At 33.9% G+C, this 20,182-nt stretch overlaps 3 protein-coding genes across 3 annotated transcripts; 2 read left to right on the top strand and 1 right to left on the bottom strand.

Annotated features, from left to right (window-relative positions):
- Positions 1-1,232: 1,232 nt before the first annotated feature.
- Positions 1,233-4,595, top strand: LOC120340588 (cyclin N-terminal domain-containing protein 1-like). The gene is made up of 2 exons (XM_078119783.1): positions 1,233-2,064; positions 2,456-4,595. Exon 2 carries the CDS (start codon positions 2,458-2,460, stop codon positions 3,598-3,600), a length of 1,143 nt encoding a protein of 380 aa, XP_077975909.1. The 5' UTR covers positions 1,233-2,064; positions 2,456-2,457; the 3' UTR covers positions 3,601-4,595.
- A 330-nt stretch (positions 4,596-4,925) lies between these two features.
- LOC120340587 (peroxisomal acyl-coenzyme A oxidase 1-like) lies at positions 4,926-14,558 on the top strand. The gene is made up of 15 exons (XM_039408886.2): positions 4,926-5,875; positions 6,128-6,281; positions 6,536-6,690; positions 7,713-7,820; positions 8,216-8,335; positions 8,429-8,544; positions 9,204-9,376; positions 9,618-9,780; positions 10,246-10,347; positions 10,658-10,746; positions 11,120-11,272; positions 11,814-11,928; positions 12,212-12,358; positions 13,328-13,534; positions 14,100-14,558. Exons 1-15 carry the CDS (start codon positions 5,749-5,751, stop codon positions 14,181-14,183), a joined length of 2,013 nt encoding a protein of 670 aa, XP_039264820.2. The 5' UTR covers positions 4,926-5,748; the 3' UTR covers positions 14,184-14,558.
- A 1,832-nt stretch (positions 14,559-16,390) lies between these two features.
- On the bottom strand, positions 16,391-20,165 carry LOC120341210 (DIS3-like exonuclease 2). Its single transcript, XM_039409685.2, has 3 exons — positions 17,962-20,165; positions 17,796-17,889; positions 16,391-17,404 (listed from the first exon to the last, which is right to left on the bottom strand). The coding sequence occupies exons 1-3, from the start codon at positions 20,163-20,165 to the stop codon at positions 16,952-16,954; spliced, it is 2,751 nt and encodes a 916-aa protein (XP_039265619.2). The 3' UTR covers positions 16,391-16,951.
- Positions 20,166-20,182: the final 17 nt, after the last annotated feature.

The following is a 20,182-nucleotide window of genomic DNA, read 5'->3' as shown; positions in this document are numbered from 1 at the left end:
TTTATGCCAAACGCTGTAACACACACAGAAGTGAAAGAATCCTCACTACAATCTTACTGAGTGAAGAGAAAGAATGAAGCTATGACCACGAAAAAATAAAGTTACGTAGGTTATTAGTGAAAAATTTTGGTGATCGCAAGTGGTGAAGAGTATGCAAAAACAACGCATCGTACCAATGAGCATAGGATCGTACTAACTAAGCGTTAGGAATACTTTTGCCACCGCACTGTAGGGTTCGAATTTGTTTTTGTTAAAAAAGTGCGGGCAAGTGAAAAACGGGATTACAAAAAAATGTTAAATCAGCGAATATCTGAAAATGGCCAAATTACCCCGTTAAGAGTAATGACCCCATGTTTGGAAATCACGGATGACCTCTACGGAGGGGGTTATTTGAAATGCGATTGGGACATTGCATTGATGACTTGTTAAGGTAATAATGATGCAACCAAAGTGACACTTTGATTGCAACTATAGCCTATTTTATCCCTATCAATGATGTCGCCATCACGTCAAGCTAATTTAGTCATTGTATGAACCGAGTTTTGTTGCATCTCTTAGATATTTACTCAGGCTAATCAGTGTGGGTAATATGTTTATTTCTCTGTCTTTTATTAGTGAATATGCCATTTTATTTATTTTTCGAAGTGCCTAAATATGTGCCTAGCATATGTGGTGACCAAGCGCGTGCGACTACCTTTAATACTACGTTTTAAATATTGTTATTGAGTTTGCCCGTTGCAATTTGCGTTTTCAACATTTAATTTGGCCATTTTTAACTAATTGATTATGCATTTAAAAGGTATTACGCCCTTTTTACTTTTTTTCTAAAGTGCCTAAATAAGCGCCTAAAAAAGTGCCTAATTTGCAAGTGCCTACTTTTAGTCCGTCTCCCATCAACTTCATCGATCTAATTATTGCCGAAAAGATTAACGAACCGCGACGATATTTCTCACGCGTTAATGGAAATTACACTAAAATGCGGCCACAAACAAAAAAGTTATGACCGAAAACCCGACCGAAGAAGAAAAACGGTTGGTTCATTTTTACATGTCGCCAACTACCCATTCAGCCATTGTCCCATTAAAAAAACTTAAAATCCATTCAAATATAGGAGATAAAAAGATGAAACTTGGCAAGGAGATAGAGTTGTGTTTCTTTCAACCATCTTTGAATTTTCGAGTTTCTGCATTTAAAGGAGGGGAATAGGGGGGTGCGCATTTCACATACGCCGATAATGTCTTTGTCGACCAATTTGCGACCACCGTGTTTTTGTCTGTTCAACCTAGTAGTATATATTTACGGTCTGTTTGATTGCTGTGATGCGGTGCTTTGTATATAATTTGACGAGTTTTGTTCGAAATGACCGTGTTCTTGAAATATGTGACGGTTAGAAAAGCAATTAGAAGCCCAATTTTTTCACTCAAAGCTGCGTATGCTGTCTCTAGTAGATGCAGCAGAAACGATGTTCAAGGCCTGAAATCCGTGGTCGCACACTGGTCATTCGGTCACTAATACGTCTTCCGAGTGTCGTACTTTGGTGTCTGTATAGCTTTAACCGTAAATATATACTACTACCTTTAACCCCTGGTCGTGGAAAGTTAATCCGAGGTTTAGCGTGTAGAATAAATGCCAATGCGCACCTACGGTGAAAAAAATAACGGGTTAGAAATATTGGTTTTTGTTTTATAGGTAGCGAATGATTTGAATGAAATCGTCCGCAGACTGGCTACTGGTACCCTATGCTATGGCCTACCTAATTTAGTTATTTAATTAATCGTAAAAGAAGTGAAATAGCTGAATGTCAACAGAGGTCAAAGAAGTTTTTGCAATCGTTGAGTTGATATTATTATTAAATAAATGCTCTTGCTGTCTTCAAGTACTGAAGCACTGAAGCAACTAGCATTATCATAAAAGAAAGAACTTTCACATTCAGACATTTGTATATAACAAATGCTATATCTGTATATACAGATATAGCAGACATTTGTTAATGCTATTTTTCTTGCATTCTAGAGATTATAGGTATACGTTATTTTGTTGAAGAATACTTTATCGATAAGCAAGGTATGTACCTGTAATGCAAATGTATGTGACGGAATGTTTGCATTATTCTGCTAATACTATCCCAAGAAACGAGGCAAAATATGTCCAGAATTCAAAACAATCTAGGCCTACTGCACAGTTTCAGAGTTTCTTAGTCATTATCATTATGATATTCTAATAAATGGCCTTAGATACAGTAGACATGATTTTACTGATTTAGTATCTATAGAATTAGGAACATATTACGATTTTGACTAAACTTTGAAAACTGATCAACAATGCAAAACCAGTTCATATTCCTTAATTCTTCAAATTCTATATTCTGATACCAGTTAAAAAAATATTTCATCCGCTGATTTAATTGTGATTTTCTTGATTATTTTTAATACAGAATAGCTTGTTTTAATATTAGAAATGAAGCGAACTATCCACTTCAAGAATCATCACAAGGCATTCATTCAACCAGTTTTGACCAGGAATGTTAAACATAGCACATGTTTCTCAGATTTCTATTTTGGGTCATCTTGTTCCACTCTCGAAGAACTGCAGGTTTGGGTGAGTAGTCTCGGAGCGATCAATCAAGAAAGAAAAGATAATGTTGGAAAACATATTAAAGTGCAAGAAATTCCAACACAACTTGGACTATATGCTTGGGGAAAGCCAGCTGAATACATTTTCATGCTTTCTGAATACTGGGGTTTGCAAGATGAGGCCAAATATATAGCTCTTGAGCTTTTCAATGTATTCATGTCAGCATTGGTTATGCAACTTCGCAAACTGATTTTTGACAAAATTGCATTTAGTAATTATCAAAGTGATTCGAGTTTTAATACGTCGTCTGAAATTGATCATCATAGCCAGCAATTTGCACCTGGAGATGTCTTTAGTTCAAAAGATAAAAATACACACTTGGATTGGATGAATTTGGGAAGAAAAAAAGCTAATAGTGAATGGAAAAAAACTTTAGAGCACATAAAAAGTCAGATGAAATTACGAGCAGTCACTTGCGTTGTAATAGCTAGCAAAGCTACAGCTCACTATGAAATCGTTACATTGAACAAAGCCTTGGACTTTCTGCAAAAGCAGGGACATCATTTTAGCAAATCTGTACTTCTAAAGTCAGAATTGAGAATTTTGAAAGCCATTAATTTCAGGATTAAGTTTCTTCCTTCACCTCACCCTTATATAACAGTCATGCTTGAAATTTTGAATAGAACTGACCAAAGTTTCAATGTCAAACTGTTTTATCCAATTTGCATTAGGATATTAGATCTTTTCTATTATTTGCGACCAAGAATAATTGGACGTGTTAGTGAGATCTTAGTGACTGAGCTTGGACTTCCCAACATGAAGAGTTTATCTGAAGCACAACGCTTTATAGAAAACCAAAATGACTTACAATTCATATCAGCTGGTATTATTGCTGCTTCAGTGTATATCAAAAACAAATCTATTAGTGACAATATCATCACTCTTTTAGGTAAAATGATTCATGTACAAGAATCTGATCTCACTCGTTTTACATGCATTATTCTGGATGTAACACTTGCATCTTGATTGTATTGTTGATTATTGCTAGGTAAAAATGTATGTTATTGAATTTGTGAATTGGATATTAAATTTTTAACAACATCCCATTTAATTCCAGAGCATGTGTACATTTCACTTATTAACAGAGAACAGTTAATGAAGTGTTTCCTGTCATTTTGAAAATTCACTGCTCTCCACTATCAGTTGTTAAATATCCGAAGCAGTGTCAATCTAAAGCGAGTTATTTTTTTTCTAATATTAGTAATATTTACCTTGTTTCACTTGTCCTATTTTCTTTCATTAATACACTGTTTGTTTATAAGACACTGTCCATAATTTTGTATTCTACTTTACCTATTCCTTATGCAAATACATTCATTGGCTGTTGTTACTTTTCAAGGGCTTGCAAACTCTCACTGTCAATATTCAGTTTATTCATTGCACTCTGAACATCACCAAACCTATTGTACAGTTCAAACCAGGCCTGATTTACACAGTTACACAACTTGTCAAACTTTGAAAAAAATGTCAAACCTTATTTTAAGTTATTCATTCGTTTTTAGTTATTCATGCGATTTAGATTTGGCTTAATAAAATGAACCCTTGTAGTAGGTTCTTGCTGTCATTGTGGAAAATTGCTTTGCTATTAAACAAAAGATATTGTTTTGAGTGATAGATTTTGTAAAATTTCTTCGATTTTGGTTTGTGATGGGTGTTGCAAATTATAGTTGTTACTATTAGAAGTGATTCGAGCAGGCTAGAAGCTAATGTACATTTATTTAAATAGGCTTGAGTCAAACTAAATTATAAAATATGGTTGCATAAAACATGTGAGAAACATTCCTTTTTATGAATGCATATTAACAGAATTTTAAGTTTATTCCAATTTTCATTCCTTCAATTTATTCCTATAGCAGTTCATTATCAATCAGTATAAGCACAGTTCATTTTACATTTGCATGTGTTAGTGCCTCATATATGTTTCATATATTTATTGCTTTCATTTCCTTCATATATTTCAGGATTTTCAGCAGTCATTAATGGTGATTGTAGCAATATTATCTTAATATGGTCATCGAAGAAAATGCAACAGAGGGAAAAAAATACGAAAAAATGAAGCATGTGAAATTATGGGAGGACAATTTGAGACCAGAACAACGTCAACTAATATCTGACTATAATAAGCATCAAAACTTAAAATTCAATAAAGTACATCCATTGAGAAAAAACATCATCGGATTTACTATAGGGGCAGCTGTACTTTCTATTTATGCATACACATGGCGTCAAATGTCTAAAGATCGTCTTTGTGATGAAATTGATACAGAAATACAGGACAAGCTGCAGCATTAACTGATGTGGTTGATCGAGTTAAACATTTACTGTTCTCGTCATAAACTATGTTTGTTTTTACGCAACCCATCTTGGTTCACTTGTGGTTCACAATCCAAGAAATTAGATTGGGTCAATATATTGTGCATAATTAGTTTTTAGTCAAGGCATAAACCATTAAGTGATAAACGTGCTTTGACTTTTTTTGGTTTAACTTTTGTGGCATTGCCCACATAATTTGGACATCCACAGGTGACCTTAATAAATTGTTTGTATGTTTACTAATTGTTAAATATGGGTATGTCAAACATTAACTTGATTGGAATTATCATCATGATATTTTCCTGCAAAAAGAACAAGCAGTTCAATATGACACTCACACAGTAGTGGTGTATTTAGGTTTTAATGCTGTTAAGCTCAAAAATATCATTTAGTGTATACTTTTATTAATTAATGATGAATTGTGAATGTTATGGTATAGTTAGATAAAAAATGGTCCAGAAATTTGTCACCTCATTTAATGCTGTAATAGGAAAGTTGTGATGGATGATGATTAGGTAATACTTAATTTTGCTATAAGTATATCACTTTGAGCGAATTAATTAAAATATGTACCGGTATGTTGAAGTTTTCTTTTGGTGTGGCTTTGTAGAAATCTGTTACAGTATATTTAACAGCAACCTTCAAATACTGTGTACTTTAAGCATCTTGTTATTATATTTGAAAATGTAAAATTTAGTGCACCAATTTTGTTCCTAAAATTTTGGTAGGCCTATTCTGTTCATCAATCGGTTATCCATTTTTTGTTTATAGATATAGGAGGTTAATATTTCATAAAATAAAATGGCGGACACTTCGGATGAAACTAAATTGATCATGGAGGAGCGTAGAAGAATGGATATTAAGGTTGAAGAAATAACAAATGTCATTGATGGTGGATCAAATAACACAACTCTTCGAAGAAAAATTAGTTAGGATTATTTTATAACTAGTTCTTTTTTGTGTATCGTATTTTTCGTTCCTAGTTGATAAATCATGTTCCATACTAGCATTAGTGAATTTCTAAGTACTTATTCTGATATTGTTTATAGTTGTAATGCTATATTCATCGATTACGTTTTTATCGATTATGGTTTTTAAATTGTTCACTCACATGTAGTTTGAGTATTATTGATTTACTCTGATGAGAAATTGTTCAAATCATTTTTTGTGTGTTTTATAGCCGACATGATACAGAATGATGCGATTCTTTCTGATATGGATCAATTCTACAAAACTGAGGAAGAGAAGTATTCTCGTGGAATACGAAGAGCGTTACGCGTGAGAAAATTAGACGTTGATTTCAATGATACAACAACTCAAAGAATTCTTTTCATGTCAGTAGATATGTATATTTAGAAATGTTGTTGTGAAGTGCTTCTATTGGTTTTACACCTACCTGTTTTTAAATTCTATTTCTCCAATTATAATCATTCGAAAGTAGTATTTTCTGGTTTTTAGAAATGACATTCTGTGCGATGTTTTTGCTGTAAATTAAGGTTCTCAAAAGAGAATAGGAAATTTTTTGAAGATTTATTTGAATCTGTAGTATTTTACTTCATTTTAATCAATCAAAAAAATTCATGTTTAGAGCAACTGGTAAAGAAATTGGCCTTCCGATTCATAGTGGCGTATTTGTACCAACTATTATGAATTTGGGAAATCAAGAACAAGTCGAGAAATGGGTTCCATTGGCAGTCAATTTCAATATTATTGGCACTTATGCTCAAACAGAGCTTGGTCATGGTGAGAATTTTGCTGTTTGTTGCACATGTATAATCTTGATATGTTTTGATCAATTCCAATTTTTGTATGTGATTTTCTCCTATAAAAGATTTGATACTCCTGTAGTACATGAACCAAGGTGGTGGACACCGGGAAGTAGAATGTGTACCAAGTTAGGGTTAGGCCAGGCCTGGGCAAGGTGCGGCCCGCAATGTTTCAGTCGGCCCACAAGCAGGTTTCTAGATTTTAACATTTTCTTTTTTATTTACATATAAAATATACTTTGATTGTGAACAAAAGAAATATTTAGAATAATCAAATCAAATAATCGGTAATCAAATTGCCGATTGTTTTCGTCAGCGTGAGGTATTATTTAGACCGTAAACATCTTCTTTAAGTCGGAGATTATTTTCCTCGAATCACAAATTTCCCTCAACATATATATGTCTTGAATACGCAACTGTGAAACCATTGATGAAAACTAGTTATTCGGCGACTAGACGCTAAAAGATAAAGAAAGGAGTGCATCTGCAAGCAACCTGAATTTAGCTTTTAGAGCGGCATTATAAAATACTAAAATTTTCCCCGACCCCCTGTTTACATTAAAAATGCTCCGATGACAGCAAAGATAAATGAATCACCATGTTTGACCACCGAAGGCAGCTATTTATGTTTTAAACTAGTTTTAATAACTGTGCTTTAAATAAAAATTCTAACGAAGTACAATATATATAGTACTTTTTTTTTAAATGTGTAATAAAATACATTAAAAACACGCAATTGACTTTGCTTAGTCCGGCCCGCCACCGCATTTTGAATATTCAATGTGGCCCGATAGCAATAATAATTGCCCAGCCCAGGGTTAGGCTATAATTTCAGGTACAAATACCACAGCTAGTCCTCGAACTTGTAACAGAAATAAAATAAGGAAAATTGGAATAAAATTATAGCCCAACCTGGTACACATACTACACTATAATATGAAGGCATGAATGAGGACTAGTAAATGTCAACCTCTAAAACTATCTGGTCAAACGTTAAAGGAACAAATTTGCGAGGATTGGAGACGACTGCTACATTTATTCCGGAATCCCAAGAATTTGTCGTCAATACTCCCAAACTATCATCAATGAAATGGTGGCCTGGTGATCGTAAGTATTTATTAACATGTATGAAAAATTGATAGATTTCTTGTCATTGAAGTTTCTCAACTCATTTTATTGTTCCTTCCATTTCAAGGTTATTAAATACTAGATATACACCGTTATTAGATTTCATCAAAGGCAGCCGCAGTGAAAGCAAATCTTTTTTAAATTTTTGAAACAAACACATACCGGTAGGTATGTCCTTTTATCATGTATATGCCCCATTCAACGGGATATTTGTAAAATACATTGTGAAATCATTGAATTTTGTTACTAATTGTAGTGTCAGGAAGTTGAAGAAAATATGACTTTTTGAATGACCATCATTTCAAATACCGGTACCTAAAATGGCAATTTTTATGAAATAATACTCAATTAGGTATTCCCGTATTTTTTTCCAGTGGGAAAAGCCGCAAATCATGCAGTTGTAATGGCTCAATTGATCATTAAGGGAGAAAGTTATGGAATGATGCCATTCATTGTTCAGATTCGTGACTTGAGTACGCATCTTCCGCTTCCAGGTATTTTTTCTGATAAGCATGGAGTATATCGCAACATGATCTAATGTTGCTGTTTCTGTTTCTATATTCTTAATGCGTTGAATATTTTCACAGGTGTTAAAGTTGGTGACATAGGAGCAAAGTTTGCATTTGAATCTAATGATAATGGTTTCCTTATATTGGACAATGTTAGGATACCAAAAGAGAATATGCTTTCTGGAGTTGCTGAGGTATTTAGTCAAATGTGCTCAAAATGATTGACTAGTTTCTTGTACTGGATTGACGTTTATGTGTAATAGTTCTTGTGTTGCCGTTGGTGTAGATTTGCTTTTTCCAGATATTTTTTTGTTCAAATTCTCTAAAAATAAGTTTGATTTATTTTCAAAATTTTCATAAACATGGTCAATATAATTACTATAGATGGTGGTTATGGGTAAAGAAACTGATATAATTCCAAAACATGGAAAATGCTCTTCCATAGAAGTTCAAAAGTGTAGTTTATACATTGAAAGTATATTATAGAGCAGTGTTTTTCAAACTTTTTTTCTTCACGGCCCACTTGGCACAGCCAAATTATTTTGCGACCCTCACAACCTAAAATAAAAATAAAGTGAAATTTAATAATAGAAAAATTATTAAAAATATATATAATAAAATTGGCAATATCTTTAATGAAACCAATGGGCTTGCATATTCTTTCCCGAAAGATTGAATCTTGGCTGTTCTTGAATCTGGTTCCAAATCTTTCAATTGTGATCGAAATTTTGTTTCAACATAGATTAGTGTTGAAAGAGAGTTTACCGCACCGCCATTTAGCTTTTTGACAACACACCAGGGGATCGAGACCCTCAGTTTAAAGAGCCTTGTCATATTGTAATTAATACTTCAGGTTGATGCGGAAGGCAATTTCATGCTTAAAAGTGATCCAAGGGTTTTATATGGTGGAATGATGTTAATTCGTGTGAATCTTGTCGACTCTCAGGCGGTTTTCCCTCTGCAGCAAGCATGTACTATTGCAACACGATACAGTATTGTAAGAAGACAGGGTTCCATTCAATCTGGGTCGGTATTGTTTGCAGCAATTCCTTTTCACTTTATAGATAAGTATTTTAGATATATGTTGGATGATATCTATGAATCATGATTCTGAGCAATAGATGATTTTAAATCTTAACTACTTATTTTTGATTTGTAGCCTGATGCAGGACTGGGTAAACATCTAATAAGACCTAGTATAACTATATAAGTACTCAAAAGTTTCAAATTCACTTTCTACATATATATTTTTGAATTCACTTTTCAGCGGGGACGAAGTATCAATTCTTGACTATGTTGCTCAACAGCACAAACTCTTTCCACTTCTGGCTGCAAGTTATGCTTTTCATTTCTCAAGCAGACAAACCCACGAGTTGTATAAGATAATTAATGCTGAAGTGAAGAATGGAGAATTTTCCAATCTTCCTGAAGTTAGTTGCTACCGTAACAATTGAATTAGTTGTTTTTGTTTATGAATGATGCGGTAATCGATACTTAATTATGCGAAATTTCAAAATAGTTGTAATAGAAATTTATCAGTGGATTAATTACCTATGAAAATAAAAGTGATGTGTTTTTTTTTTTTTGGGGGGGGGTCATTTTTCAAATAAATGGAACTAGTTTTTTGCTGTGATAAACTTTGTGTTGTGTTATGTGCACATTAAGTTTAACTGCATATTACATCAACTGCAACAGCATGTGGTCATTTTGTGATGGTAGACTAAATTCTTATGATCTTTATATTTACAGTCATATCTTGTATTGTTTGAAAAAGTTAGACCATGATCGGAAGCTGACAAATATACCCGCTATTTTGTTGAAATCATGTTGTTGAGATCATGTTATTTTTACTTATCAGAATAATAATTAGTTTATGAATATTGAATATATTTTAGCTTCATGCTCTTACTGCTGGGATGAAAGCCTATTTAACTGAGAAATGTTTGGCTGGTACAGATATTTGCAGACGGGCTTGTGGCGGTCATGGATATTTGCAGGTAAAATTATTCATTCATGATGATGGTAATTGACATCTTGTTTTTCTGTTATTCTTTTTCAATTTGATACTTCTACTTATGCATATATATTGGTACTCAAAATTTGTTACTTTGGGTGTTATGAATGTCCTTGTTTTCATTCAGAAACTGTCTAAAAAAAATTCAATAACTTTTTAATTTTTTATTTTGACAATAGCATTTCAACTCGCAAAAGCTTATATTTTGAGTTATTTGTACCAGATTTTGTTATATATGTAGATGAAGTCATCAATTGTTAACAGTCATTGAAATAACTACTTCTCTTTTACAGGCAAGTGGTTTTCCGAATATCTACTTGCAACAATTGGCATCTGTAACGTATGAGGGAGAAAACACAGTTATGTTTCTACAGTGTGCCAGGTTTGACAATTTCAAAAAATATTTCTTACATTTATCAGTAGAAAATATGCGGGACTAACTCCCAATACTTCCTCAATGCCATTGCACAAGTGGATTCGTATGCATATAATGCAGCAAGGATACTGCAGCAGGAATAAACTTATCATACTTGAATATATAACACAGAATTTATTTTTTGATTAAAAATTGGACATTTTTGAATACAGTTTCAGTTGTATAGAAAAACTTTGATAATATTTATGGAAATTGAATATATACCACAAAATTTTTTTTTGATTAAAAAAATTGGATATTTTTGAGTTTAGTTTCAGTTGTATAAAAAATCTTGAGATACAGTTGATTACAAGTCATTTCTATCATATTGTGATTATAGATATCTGATGAAATGTATGTCTGGAGTAATCAATGGCAGAAAGATAGTTGGTATCCCATCATACCTCAATGAAAGAATGTCGGATCGGTGTCATGCAACTTCTGAACGAGATCTAACAAATCATGATACACTTCTTCAGTGTTTAAAGCATAGGTAGTATTTTTTTTTCATTTTCCAATGGTTATGATACTGAACCAATATGAATGCTCATTTTTTCTTAACTTAGGCAGCTGATTTCTAAACTGCCATTCATTTTTTCATGAGGTCGATTTCTCTTGGCAGTCAACCAATTTACATTATTTTTCGTTTAATCTATTTTCTTCATACTAAAATATTTTGTGCCAAGTTTTATTGAGAGATATATACTGACAGGGTTAGTTAATATTCCGTAAATGAATGAGAGATATATACTCACTGGTTAATTGATATTCCGTAGTAAATGAGAACTGTGGTCCTCCATGACCATAAGTTGTCTGATCCTGTGTTTTTCAAACAAAGGTTGAAAGAGCTTCATTGGTCTATTATGTCTTCACAACTTGAAAAAAAATAATGTAACGTAAATGAAGATATCATAATTTGGAACCAAAGTTCGGCTTTTTATTTCTGAGAAGAACCATGCTAAATGTTGGGGTAATGCTCTTGCAATCGCCTCTCACCACTTTTGATTTAAATCAAAAACTCTCTTGTGTTTTAGATCAAGTTTTCTGATTAGACAAGCTAAAGAAAAAATTGACAGTTTGACTAAATCAGGGAAGTCTTACCAAGATGTATGGAATATAACATCTGTTGAACTTGTCAACGTGGCAAGGGTAATTATAAGTTTTTCATAGTCCTGTTTCAAGATATAAAATTACTGAATACATTTCAATATTCAAAAACAATTACTGCTGAAAGTGATGTAAATATCCATAAAACATGATTATTAAAGACGAGGTAAACATCACTTATATTGTTTTTGAATTGGCGGAGTTTGTCAATCAGATCCATATGGAGGATGATTGTTCAAACTTCATTTTCATGGAGTAGACTTTTTAGGAAAAAATAATTTTGAAATATTCACAGCGTTTCAAATGCTATTTTTTTTGTCGACAGGCACATTTGGAGTACTACATCTTTTCCAGTTTTCTGCAAGTTATTCAGAACATGAATGCTTCTGCGGATACAAAAGGAAAAATGGGAGAATTGTGTTCATTGTTTGGGCTTCATACCATCAATGAGAATATGGCAGATTTATTGAGGGTCTGTCTCAAGTGTATAGTATTTTTAATGAGTAGTCTATAGCAGGGCCTAAAATGAGGTTTTCTCTTTTTAAATGACTTTTATACTTTTAAAATTTATTTTATAATTTGCACCTGACTATATATATGGAACGAACTGTAACGTCATAATAAACAATGCGAATAGCGCAATCTTGATTAGCCAATAATCATTAGTCAGCCAACGAAGTGTGCGTTCAAGGAATTTTTGGTAAAAATAGTTGAGTAGCCCTGGTCTATAACTACCATACTAACTTGGATGAAATGGCAAGATTTCCATATTTATTTTAGAAAGAGTTAATATGGCAGCTTAATTCAGGGTTTAATGCCATTAATCATGTATGGTATATGACGGCTAACCAGTTAATATTCCATATGGCTGGGTATGGTTGACAGTGAGCCACAATCAACTTCATTCACCCTCACATTATTCAAAATTATGTGTCTGGTTCATTGATTACTAGTGTTATGGGGAGAAGCAAGCTTGCTAGAGCACTAATACTTTCAGGTGACCTATACCAAATTTTCAAAGTTTATATGATTCAACGTGTGGATAAAATAAAGTAGAACAAAACTTTCGAACTCCACATAGAAGATTTGAATATATTTAGGTTCCCTATCAAATTGGCCGACCATTAATTTCACTGTGAGATATCATTGCCGTGGCTGTTTGGGTTGGTACATATATCGGGCATGCACAGGTCCAAGCCTGGTCGATTGACTGATGTGAATTGGGGGGGAACTGACTATGATGACCTTATCGCTCCCTCCAGTCTATACCGAATTGACTTGCATATTTTTATATATTTTACTGTACCATTGCTTGTTTCCTGGTTGAGGAAATAATAAATATCTCTCGTTCTCTCTCTGTCACAGTCTGTAGAGGTTATTTCAAAACAGCAGATTAATAAATTTGTTTTCTGTAAATTCATGATGTTATTTTTTATCGCAGGATAAATACCTGAGTGCCAAGCAAGCAAGATTGGCAACAGAAGCAGAATTGTCATCACTGTCTCGAATTCGTAAGTATGCTCTTGGCCTTGTGGACGCATTCGATTTCACAGACAAAACATTAATGACATGTATCGGCACTTATGATGGAAATGCTTATGAAAGATTATATGAGAATGCTAAGCGAGCACCAAGGAACAAAACTGAGGTAATAATATATAGAGTAGTTGTGTGTAAATAGCATTCAAAGGTTATATGGGTCTGCGCTTACCACAGCATTATATTCCATTGTTCTTTCCATTTTAAGATTTACAGCAAATAAATTTTGTTGGATCTTGAAATATTATTTTCCTTTATGGTATACTTAATATTTCTATGGTTTGGTTTCTGTATTTACAGCAAATAAATTTTGTTGGATCTTGAAATATTATTTTCCTTTATGGTATACCTAATATTTCTATGGTTTGGTTTCTGTCAGCCATTAAAACAAATCCGTGGGGAATGCTGCAAACATGACTAAGAATTGTGAGTTTAGTCTCAAGTGGGGCGTTGATTTTTTTGTTGTGCAGTGGGATTCATAGTTCAAATTTAGTCCAACACTGCATATGTAGATAATACATGGCATGGTTCGTGAATTTGTAAGTTCAGGTAAAACATGACCTCTTCAAATTCTATTTGTATGATCTTGTTCACGAAGCTTTTTAGAATATTTTGCATAACTTTTTTCACACCTCTTTTGTCAATATTGCTAATTAAAACTTGTCTTGTTTCAGGTAAATGAGGGTTTCTACAATCAGTTGCGGCCCTATTTATTGAAAGGCAGAGATATTCTGGAGGGAACAAAATCAAAACTATAAAACGTACATATAAAAATTGTGTTCATGTTTTTTTGTAATTCATGTTAAATTTGTGCAGCATTAGTGTCATTTCAATTTATTTTTATATAATTATAATATCTGCCTCATTCAGCTGACCAACAATCAAGTTGTAAATGCTGTCATTTGGTTCTTTTTTTTAATTTATTCTATGCAATATGGTAGAAATATAATTGGAAGACATTTTTAGATTTTCTAACAGTATATATTAATTTATCACTGAGCAATGAGTATGATTACTAACTTTCTTTCATAAATTTGATGACTGTCTGATTTTATTGCCAAATTCAACTCACATTCTTGCGACAACTTATGTTATTTTACCATTAATCATGACTGATAAAAAATTTCTGAATTCTATTGAGTTACTTGTGGTATCAGAGATAGTATCAGATTTATGTAGGATAAGGCCATCTTAAGCTAGGAAATGAAGTGCGGATACCCGAAACGTTGTAGTTGAAAGTGTTATATTTGTGTAGAGTGGGGGTCAGCAACCTATGGCATCCGGCCCGCGACGCTTCACTGCATTATAGCTGAATTAGAAGAAATTATAGATGTTTTGTCGATTATCGTGTAGACTAAATTCTATTCTAATGTGACAAGAATATAATTCACAATTACTCGTTTAATGAGCCTATATTTTTATTATAATTTAGACAAATGGCAACAAAACGCAGAAAAGTTGTTGCTAAGTGCAAATGGTTTAATGGCGCAAAAAATATTCAAATGGTCAGTCTTCACGCGCTGCTTAAAATTTAACTTTTGATCTGTGTGATCAAATGTGATTCATCTGTCATCCATTCGATTTTTAACTTTCTAAAGATATGTGCGGCCCGCCAATGACTTGCAACCTTTAATTTTAGCCCACGAGCGACAAAAGGTTGCCGACCCTTGGTGCAGAGGGCATGATTATAATTTAGTTTTACCCAGAATTGTAGACCAAATGATTATCAGCAAGAAGTCTCCCCATCCACTCTGAAGTGAATTTTAAGAAAAATCGCTACACAGAAACTGGTTTTGAAAGTCAATTGTAATGGTTGGATAAAGCAGTGTAGGAATAATTCGTCCCCTCCCAGTGTTATAGTGTTTGTAAAATAAGCTCATCACTGTCGAGACTTGGTTCAGCTTGAATAAAAATGCTTTTCGGACAACTTTATTCTGTAGGTATTATTCAGTCTCTAGATCTGGCATGTGAATACTGGCTCCGAATCTCTGCGATACATGTTCACACTGGACCATGGGGACTACTGGGAGTTTCTAGCTGCCATTATTGTAGATGGCTGATGAGAACCTCTAGCTAGATCAAGGGTCGGCAACATACGGCCCGCGAAGTAAAACAACCTGGCCCGCAATGCCCCACTGAATTATAGCCACAAAGCGCCGATTTATATATATCAAAAGTATCATATTGAAGAAAACTTTATTCAAATTTGACAAACCATGCGAACAAAATTCACATTGATGTTTCGAAGTACATATGTGTGGGAACAATCATTCCCAAAAATGGACATTACAAAGAACGGGGAACTCGGATTAGTGATGCCCATTTAGAAAACGTTTTATTTACTCTTGGCTTCATCCATCATACCACCTGATGTCGAAAAGCTATTGAGTGTGATGCAACAAAAAAGTGTCACATTAAATGTCATTTGTAAATTTTTTTCTTTTAGTAAGACGAAGTTGAGTTCACGAGTGGTCATGGTCTTCTTCTCAATTTCAACTTCTGCTCCGTGTGAAAAAGTTGCTATTCGTCAGTATTTAACCTTCCAAAAATACGTGCGGCCCACCAAGTCTTGCAATTGCAACCCTTAATTTTGGCCTGCGAGCGACAGAAGGTTGCCGACCCCGGCTCTAGATCTCTAAGGAAATACTTCTTGATATTGCACATGCTGAACTTAGATCAGAATTATATGATTTGAATAAATGATGAGACATTTACTCCAGGTACAATTACATAATCAAAATAAATGGAACATAAAAAATAGATATTTTGGGGGCAATTTCATTAAAAATGAAGAGCCCACAGAGCGTATGTATGGTACGTGTCTGGGTATTCAGTATTCATTCGTTTTTGTGTATGACCTTACTACCCAACGCAAGCTATCTTGAAGATTTTAGTCGATCGTGGTTGAAATCAGGTTGGCCACCCCTGCCATATAAAATAAGATCAAGAACTGGAGATAAAATGGTACATGTACATTGCATTGTAATATCGTTTATCAGAATACGATTTAGATTATTCCATAGCGAGTAAAGTCCATGAAATGATTTGGATCATCTAATACAACATGGATTGTTCCCATAACTGGGGTTTGGAAGAATAAAATGCCATTGAACTTAGAATAATCTAACATAATTCGTTAAACTACTATAAAAATTGCAGCAAATTCATTGTTTTTTCAAATAGTTAGTTATATATCACATTCCCTTACGGCCACAATGAGATGAAATTGAATATAGTTGAATAGGCTATTAAAAACAAGGAGTGTGCTTCGATCCCTTCTGCTATCTGAGATACCAATATAAAAACTGGAAATGAGCATGCCATTGAGGGATTTCAGTCAGTTTAATATTCATATTATAAATGAAAAAACTTCTAAAATTCATTTGAAAGTCAATATTTTAAATCAAATAATCAGCCAAATGATTCTGATGATAAAATGCACTTTGCTTTTCACTATCTAAAGGATCATATTATGCTTTATCATACTAATTATAACCAATGATTTGCACAAAAAATGATAATTGATTCAGGCGTCTGTTGGCCGTCTGAGAAAAGCACAAACTTGGCAAGTTCTTGTGTTAGGTTCAAGCACAATATCTACAGTTGAAAATACTTTAATTTTTTGTGTGATTGTCTCATTATACTTCGGCAATTTCAGCTTCCCTTTCTTTTTAAGTGCCTTTTCATCATTTGTTAGTTTGTATTGCTCTGATTTAACACATGGCCACAGTAACTCGATCTCAGTGTTAAGTTTTATTAATTTCGATCCAACGATAGGCATGGCGTCCAAATAAATTCGATGCACTTGTCCATATTTGATCGAAAGCACATCGAAAGAGTGATCATAAACATACATTACAACAGCCTCAGCTTCAAGTGATCCAATACCTTTCACAAGAGCGTAGAAGAACAATTGAGTACTCAAGTCTTGCACTCTCTTGGCCTCACTTTTGCGGACATTGCAAGCATCAGCTTGTTTCTGCAGCATAAAGAGTAATTCATTACAAATACAAATTAAATTCAGTATTTAAATTATAATTAACAACCTAAAAAAAATCTTGACAACCAAATTACATGCTCTAGCCAACATTTTTCTGTTATTCAGTAAATAAACAAATGATTTTCTGGAGAATCAATTTTTAACGTTAAATTCCAACTTTCATAAATTTGAATAGTTGCTAATTCCACTGACGCAAGAGCGTGTTTTGTCAAGATTTTGCATTTAGCATAGAAGATACGACAAGGATTTAAATATCTACTCATTAACTACTAATTTTCTTGTATTCATTTATAGCAAGTTTGCGCAGACACCGATAGCCATAAATAGAATATTTGCATTTGCATATCCAAATTGTTACATTGGCACTTGCCTGGAGATCCTGGGAAGACATACTTGCAAGCTCTATATCTCCGGTATCACCAAGTGCTGCAGAAAGTTGTCGATGAACAATGACATCAGCATATCTAAGTGAATGATAAGTATAAAAATTAGAGAAAAGTTACAGAGAAATAATAAACCAAATTTTAAAGTTTTACCTTCTGATAGGTGATGTAAAGTGGGTATACAGCGGTACATTCAAAGCATAATGTCGAAATTTTTCCTCGTCATCGACACAGCCAGTGCAAAAATAAATTGCTAATTCTTGTGGTTTGATAGCAAGCATTTGGAGTCCTAAGATACAATGATCTGCCAATTCGTCACTTTCAGCTGCAGCTCTCAGTGAATCCGCAAGGGCTTTTGAAGAAGACACATCGAGTTTCCATCCATTTTCACTACAATATGTTGCAATGTTTTTTAACATATCATCTTTGGGTTCAGGATGACACCTCAAAAATGCATGATCCGGGAGAGAATTTCGTAGCTTTGTTGCAACAGCCATATTGGCAAGAAGCATGAACTCTTCAATGAGCGCATTACTGGCTTTGTATTCATATGTAAAACATGAATTTGGCATTCCAGTTTCCTTATCAAGAGTATAAGAAAGTTTAATCTGATCAAGCCTTAGGGCACCATCATCAAATCTTTGACTTCGGAGCGACTGACTTATTTTATGTAAATCAAGGACCTTGGTTCTTATCTCTTTCAAATTATAGCTTGCACTTATCTCAGGAAATTCCTTTTCATCAAATTCCTTCTCTGGATTTTCAATGAAGGACTGCGCATGCTCATAACTCATTTTAATGCAAGAATGAATTACAGTCTTCCCGAACCATTCGTCAACAATTTTCCCATCACTTGTCATTTTCCATATTACTGAGAAAGTTAATCGATCTTTTCCTGGATTCAAACTGCACAACTCTTCACATAAGAGAGTAGGCAACATAGGTATAACTCTTTGCACCAAGTATACGCTCGTACATCGTTTGGCTGCAATTTCATCAACCTCTGTTCTGGGCTTTACAAAATGACTAACATCAGCAATGTGAACACCAACTTCATACAAATCGTCACCAATCTTTTTGCAATGCAATGCATCATCTAAATCCTTGGCAGTGGCAGGATCAATGGTGAATATACATTCTTTTGTTAAGTCTCTTCTATTTGAATATTCTTGCTGTGGCACTTTCCAAGGTAAATCCACCGGTAACGAATCATTCACAGTTTGTGGAAATGCTGAATGATCCACACCATGTTCAAGTAAAATACGAGTTGTTTCCGGTTCAATTTCTCCTCGATCTCCAATATATTTTGATAATTCACCTTGTGCAAACATGTCATTGTCATCCCATTTCACTATTGAAGCCATAAAAAGTTTATCAGCAAAATCGCCGCCCCGCTTGAGAAATTCAGGTGGACATTGGTCAATAGGAATTAAAATACGTGGAACACAATGATCTACTGGAGTGAATAATACTTTATCATTCCTAATATCTTTCAAAAATCCGACACAAACACGACCGTGTCTTTTTTCCAAAATTCCCACCACATCCCCGGTCTTTGTCTTTTTTCCACTGTTTTTATTTTGAACGGGTTTATCACTAGATACTGACAGATTACTCATGAACTCTGAAACCACTTCAACGCCTTTATCACCCTTGACATTCAACCATTTATCCGGAGAACGAAGTTTAACCGCAACAACATCACCTGATAAAGCCCGATTGCGGGCAACAACAGAATCAAGTAAAATGTCTGGGTTTTTTCCATCACTAATGTAGGACGTAAAATATTGTCTTGGATTCATTTTTAATGAACCAGAAATAAGGGAACCATCTTCCAAGCCATTATTTATTCGATCTTCATCCCAGTAAGGTTCATACCTTTCAATTACTTTGTGCATCATATCAGGAACAACAGTGTTAACTCCTTTCGGTTTATTTTCTTTCAGATTTTTCCAAATATTTTCTGCTTGCTCGGCAGTTGACATTTCAACAGTTGACATAACATTATTTGACAAAATTTTGCGCCGCATTGCGATAATCTGTCCGCCCAAAGGCTGCAAGATTGTTTTGATGTCAGTTAATGACAAAGCTTCATCCTGGTGGAAAAACAATACACATCTATGATTGTTGCTGGGCCAAATATTAGATTTAGGGGTTGTGTGCATGTTTCTTGATTGTTGTGCGTGGCTTTGCCTTCCTTGTGCTTCATCTTTATTGGAGTTTTTTCTATTTCTATAACCAGATTGTGGGCGTCTCTTCGTGTTGTTTTGTTTTTTACTTGCATCACTCATTATTACAGTCAATATCAATCGTTGATTAACCAGAGGTAAACGCTGAACAAGCTTTGGAAAAAGCATGAATTGAAATTTTCGAA

The sequence above is a fragment of the Styela clava genome, chromosome 14 (assembly GCF_964204865.1).
Source record: "Styela clava chromosome 14, kaStyClav1.hap1.2, whole genome shotgun sequence".
Taxonomy (NCBI): Eukaryota; Metazoa; Chordata; class Ascidiacea; order Stolidobranchia; family Styelidae; genus Styela; species Styela clava.
Note: the sequence above shows the minus strand (reverse complement) of the source record. Positions and strands in the feature narration are given on the sequence as shown.

Coding starts and splice junctions, on each gene's coding strand:
- LOC120340588 (XM_078119783.1), top strand. CDS start 2,458: ATGAAGCGAACTATCCACTTCAAGAATCATCACAAGGCATTCATTCAA.
- LOC120340587 (XM_039408886.2), top strand. CDS start 5,749: ATGGCGGACACTTCGGATGAAACTAAATTGATCATGGAGGAGCGTAGA. Junction 10,747..11,119: donor ATGTTTCTACAGTGTGCCAG/GTTTGACAATTT, acceptor TTGTGATTATAG/ATATCTGATGAAATGTATGT. Junction 11,929..12,211: donor AACTTGTCAACGTGGCAAGG/GTAATTATAAGT, acceptor TTTTGTCGACAG/GCACATTTGGAGTACTACAT.
- LOC120341210 (XM_039409685.2), bottom strand. CDS start 20,165: ATGCTTTTTCCAAAGCTTGTTCAGCGTTTACCTCTGGTTAATCAACGA. Junction 17,890..17,961: donor TTTACATCACCTATCAGAAG/GTAAAACTTTAA, acceptor TCATTCACTTAG/ATATGCTGATGTCATTGTTC. Junction 17,405..17,795: donor TGTCTTCCCAGGATCTCCAG/GCAAGTGCCAAT, acceptor TTTATGCTGCAG/AAACAAGCTGATGCTTGCAA.